The sequence below is a fragment of the Rutidosis leptorrhynchoides genome, chromosome 2 (genome assembly GCF_046630445.1).
Source record: "Rutidosis leptorrhynchoides isolate AG116_Rl617_1_P2 chromosome 2, CSIRO_AGI_Rlap_v1, whole genome shotgun sequence".
NCBI lineage: Eukaryota > Viridiplantae > Streptophyta > Magnoliopsida > Asterales > Asteraceae > Rutidosis > Rutidosis leptorrhynchoides.
In genome coordinates this window covers 210,028,305-210,038,764 of record NC_092334.1, presented here as the reverse complement: position 1 = coordinate 210,038,764, position 10,460 = coordinate 210,028,305, and the positions used below count along the sequence as shown (strand labels likewise).

Sequence of the window (10,460 nt, the reverse complement as noted above, 5' to 3'; positions counted from 1 at the left end):
GTGAAGATTCTAGAGTGATGGAGAAATTGGTAACAAAATACAGCTCACTACACTTATTTGAGGTTAAAATCCCAAACCCCATCATACACTGGTATTTACCAGTTATCTGATATCTTTCGTACCTTGCTGGGAGGCCCTAACGGAGTCCAAATTAAACAAACGAACTTGTTCTGTGACCCTTGTCACAAACTGGTCTCAACTAAACAACCAAATAATTATAAACAAATAATTATTATAATAACATACAAACACACTCAAGGTCAAAAGGGTCATTTCAGCTAGGCCCAAAACGCGAGTGTTACAAATCTACCCTCCTTAAAAGAGATTCCGTCATCGAAATCGGTTCAACTATGGTCAACAAATCCAAAATTGTTACTCGAACCACCAAAACACACGATCAACTTTATCGATCTTATCCCCGATACCGACATTGTCCACGACAATTGCATAGGGAAACGAGATTCTTGACGTCAATACACTAAATAATTTGTCACAATCTTCATCGATCAACGTTCGTTAATCCACCTAAGCCCACAAATTACACGATCAAGTTAAATAATCAGAGTCAAATTCATGTTTCTACGCTATTCTGTATCATAAATTTCACGTTCGGTCATCCAATTCAACTCTTATACAGTCCATTTTTCACAATTATCTCAAGCTTAGGCAATTGAATTAGTTATCATGCTAAAATCTGTACATATGTCCACGAAATTACCTATTAAGTCAACAGAACTTCACAGGTTATTTGTCTCATGTCCAGTCACATCACAATCTAATATAGCACAGGCCACCTAATTTTCCTTCAGCTTCCCAGAAATTCCGTATGATTTATCATAATATACTTTTGTTGGCCGGACACAAGCATATTATCCTAAATCATACCTTCATTATGAGTTGCTCGTAACGGAAAAATTCTACTTCTCTGATTCACTAACTTATGTCCAATCAATCTCCTCAATAAGCATCGGTAATTAATTTAACTACTTTATAATTAATCAATTGCACCATTTGTCCACTCATGGATATTAAAATACTGTCCATCAAATGTTCAACTATAATCTACCAACATCATTACACATCCAACAAGCATAGGAAATATCTGGTCAATAAAGTCCACTATCGGCATATCACTCATACTCGTGTCACTATCTAGCAAATTTCTGTCATCCAAATGTCCACTCCATAAATATACCAAACACATTTCTATCAAAGTCACGGTCTTCAATCCCAAAAAGTCAACCTAAGGGTCACCCTTACCCCACATGGCACATAAGGGTCGCAACCAAAACATAAACAACATAATGCAACAAAATAAATCTTACACTACAATCAAGATCTACCAATCTACACACACACACATATATACACAATCACATACATATATATAACTAAATAGTACGAGGATTTTGAAGCATACCTGTATTCACATCATATTCAACATCTGCATCTACAACCATCTGATAAGCTCTTGCTGTCGCCGTAGGTGGATTCTTTCTTTTCTGCCCAACTGGAGAACCAGAAGATCCACCTACTAATCCCGACTGCGCTCCTGGCCCCGCCCAGAACCTGATCCTCTTACATACGGACACTGAGCTGACCTATACCCCACTTGATGACATTTCCAACATACATCCTCTTGGAACGAACACATCCGAATATCGTGCCCCACAATACCACATCTTAAACATCTTTTGGTTGAATCTGAACAAGGACCACTATGAGATGATCTACAACTATAACACCAAGAATTCTGAATTGATGCTGTCCCACTCTGTTCTGATCCACTTTTCTGTTTCAACTTAACAGACTTCTTTGACTTAGAGTCCGAATGACTCATCGCCTGATCTTGTTGTGGTACCACATAACCTACCATTCTATTTCTTGCTGCTTTAACGTCATCTTCTACCATCTTGGCCATAACAAACGCTTGCGATAGCGTCGTCTCCATCCTAACCATCGTTCTGTATTCTGGAAAAATTATATTAACAAAGTGTTGAATTCTGGACTGTTCGTCTGGAACCCACTGTTGCACGAACCTTAATTTATCTATATACTGCTCAATCACCTCATCGATCGTCATCTGAGGTGTCATTTTCATTGCCAAAAATTCTGTCTTAATTCGATTGAGGTCGTAGGACGAACAATACTGCTCAAAAACTTTACTATAAAATTGTTCCCAAGTAATCATGTTCACTTGCTCTTTCGGTATACTAGAAATAATGGTATCCCACCAAACCATTGCCCTATTTTTTAACATATGACTAGCATAAATAACCTGTAATTCTGGTTCGCACTGACATGCCTCAAAAACTTTTTTTATCTCTCTTAATCAGTTAAGGGTTACCGTTGGGTTAGAACTTCCTACGTACTCTGGTGGATTACAATTCAGAAACTGTTTGAAGGTACATTTCTTCGGTTGTTGAAACGTCGGCATCTGATACTGACCCCACATCTGATTTGTGAACTGTTGATTAAACTGAGGTGGCACATGATACTGTTGAGGAAAGTGACACTGAGGTGGTAACCATTGTTGTTGTTGGAAAGCACTTCCCGTTTGCTGGTAAATATTTGACTGCATCGGATACCCACTAAACATCTGATTCGGTACACTACCACTGGGGTTCACTGTTAACTGGAGTTGTTCTAATTCCCTTATTCGATCACGTGCTTCCTTAAACTTACTTTCTAAATCTAGAATTTGTTCCTGCGGATCCTCTTCTGACACATACCCGTCTTCATCTGGGGCTCTGAATGTTTCGGGGGCTGACGGACCAGTTGCGTTTCCTATATTATCTGCCATATCTGCACTACCACAACAACTCACACAAACGCTTAGTGGAAAACATGTTAGTACCTATCAACTAACGCATATAATCCCTACATTCACTTAATCCATCCCCTCACATATGTTTGACACAACACAAGGTTTGGGAACATGACATTCAACACAATGTACATGCGGCCAAACCTATGCTCTGATACCAAGTTGTAACACCTTAATTTTTTTTTAAATCACAGCGGAAGACTGAGTTTACATAAATACCCTTAGTTAGTTACAAACATGATTATCACAAATCATAAGTTAATTACTTTATTACAAACCACAGGTGTTACGTTAAACGACTAGTTACATATTTACAAAACTTAAAACATCAGAGTTCGTCTTGTCAAACATATCGTCAGCCCGACTCCCGTCCCTACCAGCACTAAGATCCAAAACCTGCAAGGGAGGAGGTGAGGGGTTAGCACAAGGCTAAGTGAATGGAACTATCAAAAGGTCTAGCATACAGTACCAACTTGTACTCCTATATCAACAGCTATATGCAACCACATACAACAAACAACAACTAGCAACTGTGCTCCAACTAGAGGATCGGTGGCTTGTACGGGCACACGACCACTAGCTGATCAGTCTAGCATCTACCGATAGTCTTTACTACTGAATCCCCAGTATAGTCATCCACACGCAGGTGATGCGTCATTCAGCACTATACTCAACAAACAGTAGCCAACTTGACCCAACCACAACTAGGTTGACCTCTATGAGCTGAACCTAACAACAATAGGTTCCAACAACAACAACAACAACAACAACAACTTGTGCACATACAACCAGTCAACTACTACTACTACTACAGGCAACTAATACTACTAAAAGCATGGCAACCTTAACTGCGATCAACTATACAACATAACTACTAATCATGTCAACTATCAACAATATAAACATAGTAGCGCAACTTGCTACTCTATACTACACCCAGAGATAATCCCACTCACCGATTACCAGCAACCAGCTCAGATAAACTATCACTGAGCTTCTTCCTTATCCTTATCACCTGAACATAAGGCAAATCAAGTTAGTTTCTATCCGTTAACACAAAACAGCACAGTACATAAATCAGTCACAAAAAGCGCCGCTAAAAGTCCACCTAACACTTATGCACTTTCAAAATTTACATTCTGAACACAAAAATACAAACGGGCAGCATAACAGCTAGAAAAAGGCACTTTGGTAAATATTCTGCCCTGGACACTCAGTCGGTCGACTGACACTGACAGTCGGTCGACTGTCGACACAACCGGTCGACTGACCTTTCCAGTCGGTCGATTCATTTGGTATTACATCAATCGGCCGAAGGTAAATCTCAGTCGGTCGGTTCACTAAATAATCGGTCGGTTGAACCCTCAGTCGGTCGACTGTCGACCGACAGTCGGCCGACTGTGTTAACCTTCTCAGAAACTGAACAAGGCTACGGACTTCACGATGAAATCCTCATATCTCGATCTAGAGCTCGTTTTAAACACCAAAATCGACCACAACTTGTTCACTACTTGTTATAGACTCAAAACCCACAACAATTTGACCATAACAACACTTAAATCACTTGTTTTGACACAAATTCAAGCTTTTTACAAAACTCACACAAAACCATGAATTTAACAACGAATTGAACACAAAAACACATGTTACTTACCTTGATAGACTCAGTAAACGATAACAAACACGATTCTAACACCAATTTGAGCTCAAGATCAATGTTTAAGGATTAGGGTTTGGTAGATGGGAGGGATGAAGGTACGGTGTTTGGTGAAGATTCTAGAGGGATGCAGAAATTGGTAACAAAATGCAGTTCACTACACTTATTTGAGGTTAAAATCCCATACCCCATCATACACGGGTATTTACCAGTTATCTGATATCTTTCGTACCTCGCTGGGAGGCCTTAACAGAGTCCAAATTAAATAAACGAACATGTTCTGTGACCCTTGTCACAAACTGATCTCAACTAAACAACCAAATAATTATAAAAAAATAATTATTATAATAACATACAAACACGCCCAAGGTCAAAAGGGTCATTTCAGCTAGGCCCAAAACGCGAGTGTTACAATTATAAGTAAGGGTATAATAGTAACTTAGGTGTGTATGGATCAAAATTTAGTGTGTGAGTATCATCTCCCCTATAAAATACAGAATACGACATTGTTGACATCGAACCCATTTTGACCAAAACATGAAGATGACCATTTTGGCAATTTAATGTGCATCAAACCCATTTTAGCATGAACCCATTTTGACCAAAACATAAAGATGACCATTTTGACCTAAACTTAAAAATGACTCATTTTTGACATCGAACCCATTTTGACATGAACTCATTTTGACCATTGGTTCACATTACCCGTTACCATGTTTAACTTAAATGGAAATCCAAAAACATCCTTAAAAATTTTAAATTTAGCCTTATAAAAGATTAATAACCCACTTTGCTCAACGTTTATCACTTGATACGGTACACCATCGGAACAATGGAACTATCATATCGATAATGACCTAGCCAATTAAGCAAAACACCATCAGGATATCCAAGATTAACCCCATTTTCAATATTTTTTCTAAGGTCCTGTTCCAAACAACAACTGTATTTAGTTACCTAAAATACACTTTAACACTTACCAATAACAAATACAATATAAAATTAAATCAAACCTTATGACTTCTTACAAACCAGTCACCAATAGCCAATGTAATGTCTCCATTTGACGTTCCAAATGGTACCACAGTAACATCTCGATTGTTAACAATGATTCCGCCATATCCACCTGCAGCCCGTTGAAAATTTGTTGAAGAAAAATTCAAAAAACCCATATGAATACACACATTTCGCTATGTTGAAAATAAAATAAATGAAAACAAACCTCGGGAACCCTAATTGAACCCTAAAGTGGCACGAACTGAATGAAATACCTAAATTGGCACATATTCTAACTCGAAAACACTCCTTACTACTTAACATGAGTCGTATCAGGAAAATGGCCATTACAGATGCTTTTTAACAAACCTTCGTTTGTGCCTTCTATCATGGCCTACTAACTAATAACTTCAACAACTATTTGGTTGTTGTATATACTCTAGATAACCACTACAGATGTTGAAGACTACCCACACTTGTCATCACGGCTAATAACTTACTATTAGTTTCAATATGTGTTCATCAACGTCTGATATGGTTTCATCCGCATCACTTTCTTGAATCATAATACACTACCAACAACTCCATCTCCCATTAATCCGTAGCAATTTCCTTGAAGAACAGTGGTTTCGGTAAATACAAATATTACTAATCACATCAATATACCCCCTGATTTTACAATAGTTCTCTAATATTGATGATTAATTTCTGAATTATAATCCACTAAAACACTATGAGGCTGCAGCCCTTTTTTGATGGTGAGAGCGACGTTGAATCTTTATGACAAATAACAACATACAATAGCCTACAGATCAAGATTTGGTCAAATAATTGCACTTTAAAAATAAGGTGTAAGTAAATGGCTAAAGAATTGGATCAAGTTGAGAATCAAGTATCATTCATACAGTTTCGTATAATATTTAGATATTTTGTACATTAATTCTTTTGTGACCAGTTTCAACCTGAATCGGTGATAAACCCACCTAACTTGCCATGTAAACAACAATAAAAGTTAGATCATAAAAAATGCACAATTTAGGTTGTTTACAAAGAACTCACACTCATGTTCCTGATAGGTTTTCAAGCTGTCCCAAGACATGAAAATATATCCATAGGCAATAATAGTTTTTTTTTGTTGCCTGTAACAACAATAATACAAATCCAGTAAAAAAATTTACTAATTGCATAGAATACAATTGTGATTGAATGTGAGTGAATAGAGCCATGAAGGTTAGTGAAGGCTGAAAGACTAATAATGCACCAAAATCTATGAACAAAAAGATTCTAATAGAAATATCAACATAAACTTGTAAAACTTACCTCTTGTTTCCGGTATTGGCACCAAGCATCATCGACATACTCAACGACAGCAAGTAGATCATTCTTATCACCTTCATCATTGTCTGGGGCTACTTCCTCATAGACGTCTTCATCCTAAAATACGAATTTAACTCATCAGACAGTCTTCATCGTGTACACTAATCCTGTACATTAATCGAAATACATTATGTACCCATCCGGCATCATCGTCTTAACATCTTGTATATAAACCGCATATATTTAATTGATAACCTATAAAATGAATACCAAGTTTATTAGAATTCAATATAGTCGGTTATCATAGATTGAAAATGGGTGTTTTATTAGGAAGCAAAGATTAATAAATATAATCAAGTGATTTTAGGCGAAAAAATAAAAATTTACGCCTACAATACTCTGTTTTCTTATCGTGATTAACGAAAAAAATATGCTATAATCGTTATCATCAAAAGTAGGAACTAACACAGCCCAAATAAAGTACCATCAAATACCATCAATTACAGAATTCAAATGGTTAAGATGCCGTAAAATACTCGTTGCGTACGTGCAATTCGTCTGTTACACATGGGACATGATTTAGTAGCTGAAATTTAAAACACTTCCAAATTGATCACCAAGACGAACGGTTCCTTTTGCCAAAACACACACTAGTTTTAAACAGAATTATGTAACCACTAGTTGTAGCTATCCTTTCTATACAACGTAAGATTACACAAGCTTATACATTTGGATATATGGCTAGCATCTGAATTAGTAATTATTTTGTTGATAAAATATCTATACATACAAGTCCTTACAACGTAGAGTTACACAAGGAAAAGCAATTAAATATTGAACACCTAATACCATTTTTGGCATTATACAAAAGAAACTAAATAAATGGATGGTTAACCTGGAGAGGGAAGCATGGTTGCAGACTTATCTTGGTGACCTTCTTGAATTCTTTCATAGATTAAAGTAGACCAACTAACTAAAGATTTGAACTTTAAAAGATTAAGCAAATCAACAAAGAACCAACGATTCAAACTTCAAAAGATGAATACTAAACATACCCAAATATAAAGATTCAAGCTTAAAAAACATAATAGAAAATCCCATTAAACTTAGAGATTCATCCTCGTCCCTAATTATTCATAAATAAACCCTTACCTTCTAACTATTGTATCAAATCAGAAACTAAGATATATGAGTTATGAGAAACCCACCTACCTTATAAATGAACACCGATAATTTGAGTGCTGATTGATATTGAATCCTGGTTTCGATTGAACCCGTCCGATTTAAGTTTCGCAGCCGTGTTGTTGCCCGACACCCAGAGTATAAATCTCGTTCACATTTTTTTTTATTAAAATCAATCTAACGGGTTGTATTCCGTTCCGTTTTGCATATGAAGAATGATTTAACACGCTTGCATATCTAATCAGTCTTGAAATCGAGCAATTGATCATGAAATCAAGAGATGTAACCCTAAATCAGTCTTCAAATTTCAAAATCATCAAGATAAACCCATCAAAATTGAAGAACGATGTACAGATTTAAATGGTGTTAATATACAAAATGTGTACGGTTTTGTGGAGAAAAACGTTACGAATTAATTGGTGGTAGTGGCGTTGCCTAATACTGAGGCATGAAGCGACCATGGAAGATGAAAGGGATATAGTGATTTTAAATTTTGAAGAGAGAAACTTGGTTTGGTTTGAGCAGATTAAAGGGAACGGTTTGAAGAGAGAACCACATAATTAATGGGACACGTGTTATCTTTATCTAATTAACCAAATTAATCATGGTTAATCAGAGAATTAACACGTGGTTAATCATGGTTATCTTTATCAAAGTGACACGTGAGCATCACCCCAAATGCTTTATAAGTGGTAAAGAAAGAAAGAAAGATAAAGAAAGAAAGAAAGAAGAAAAGAAAAGAAAAGAAAGAAGATTTCTTTTGTATACATACATTAATTTAATTAACGGTATAATATAATCAAAAGAATTTTACATCTGTGTATTCATTTTTATTTGGATAATTAAATTAAGACATTGAAAATAAAGAAACTTAATATTATTCACAAATGAGCGTGTATGAATTAGATCTAGGTTCTTTTATCATTATCATCACATCTGTATATAATAAGATTTAGCTCCTTTATTATAATGATCATGCATAAACTATGCATAAACTTTCCATAAAGAATAATTCCCATAATTTATGAATAAGTGGGGTTTAAGGATTTTAGTATTAATTCTCCAGTCCGGCTATAACCCAGATCGTTATAATAATATCGATGGGGTAATTACATAGTTAAGTCCACCATCGATGACGGTCATCGATCGATGGCCCCAAAAAGGTTGTAGGTTACCGTCGTAGGAGACTAACCTTTTAAACTTGACAATTACGGGGGTCTAGGGTTTATACTTATAGACAAACTCTAAATCTAGAACCATCAATAATTGTGTAAATCCCTTCCATAACTAACCTCCAATAATATCGACCATAATTATGAAAACAATTCTATCCTTAATTGGACAGGATCTAAGAACCAACTTCCGGAGGTGCGCGCTGATGATACGCATAACGATCCGTCTCGGACAGGCACACTATTAGTAGCATTCCGGCTAGAGTGTACCCGACGTGAACCATCACGGGTAAAGAACATCTTCCCGACCTCACCTTAGTAGCCTGATCAGAAGGTTACTTATGTACACATCCGAAAAAGATCATAACGGACAAAGGCTAGCCAGAACACTACATAAAACTCATCAGGCCCGGACAAGTGTGCAGGCTACCGACATCACCTAGCCGGATGCAAAGGCATTGAGAAGCCAAGAACCATATCGTCATAAAAAGGCCTGCTGAACTATGAACGTCGAGCATCCGGCAACCTTTACAAAGTTACTTATGAACTAACTACAATCTTGCCCATTCATAACACTACCGTGAAGAAACACTTTAAATAAACATATGGTAAAACCCTCTTACCTGAACAAAGAGCAAGGCATTCAACTGTTACGATCTAGAAGGATCTGCCACACTCTCGAAACTACCGTGTCTTCCCAGCTTAGGTGTCCGGTCCCTGGACAAGCACGTTGTTCCGAAACAAGCACACCATCCCGGAACAAGCATACTGTCCAGAACAAGTGCACCATCCTGGAACAAGCACATGATTCCGAAGCAAATACACAAACAAGCTGCATGCCACGTCAGCCCACGTATCTAGAAAAGTTTGTTAGGATCTGTTTGTTATATCCATGAAAGGGATAGGTGCCACGTCAACCCTCGGGATTAGCAAAGTTTGTTATAACCATGAAAAGGACATGTGCCACGTCACTATTCCCTCATAATACCTATAAATACACGAACAAGATCATTCATTCAACAACGCTGGATGCATTAATGTTACTCTGCCCAAATTAGTTACAATAACGTTTCTCCAGCTGATAACCCAATTCCGATAAAGATTTCGGTCAATATCAGAGTTAATCACATCTCTTAGATATTAACTTATTCGATTCTGATTGAATAAGGTTAATCTCATCGATTGTTTTACGCCCTTGGGATCCAGATTTCAAATCGGGGTTTGCACAATTATTGAAGTTAAAACATTCGATTCACTCTTTTACACTAATCCAGCACTCAAATCCGAAATCTATTTCACACATAACGAT

At 36.8% G+C, this 10,460-nt stretch overlaps 1 protein-coding gene across 7 annotated transcripts; it reads right to left on the bottom strand.

The window, feature by feature from the left end:
* Window positions 1–3,052: 3,052 nt before the first annotated feature.
* Window positions 3,053–8,496, bottom strand: LOC139891666 (monocopper oxidase-like protein SKU5). Of its 7 annotated transcripts, none has more exons than XM_071874654.1 (7): window positions 7,693–8,496; window positions 6,994–7,052; window positions 6,801–6,914; window positions 6,540–6,619; window positions 5,707–6,285; window positions 3,784–5,610; window positions 3,053–3,223 (listed from the first exon to the last, which is right to left on the bottom strand). In XM_071874654.1, the coding sequence occupies exons 3-5, from the start codon at window positions 6,878–6,880 to the stop codon at window positions 6,212–6,214; spliced, it is 234 nt and encodes a 77-aa protein (XP_071730755.1). In that variant the 5' UTR covers window positions 6,881–6,914; window positions 6,994–7,052; window positions 7,693–8,496; the 3' UTR covers window positions 3,053–3,223; window positions 3,784–5,610; window positions 5,707–6,211. The 7 variants fall into 7 exon arrangements, with proteins under 7 accessions (XP_071730755.1, XP_071730756.1, XP_071730754.1 ...); XM_071874655.1 differs by lacking the exon at window positions 6,994–7,052 and having other exon boundaries at window positions 6,801–6,964; window positions 7,693–7,783; window positions 8,010–8,496; XM_071874653.1 differs by having other exon boundaries at window positions 6,801–7,052.
* Window positions 8,497–10,460: the final 1,964 nt, after the last annotated feature.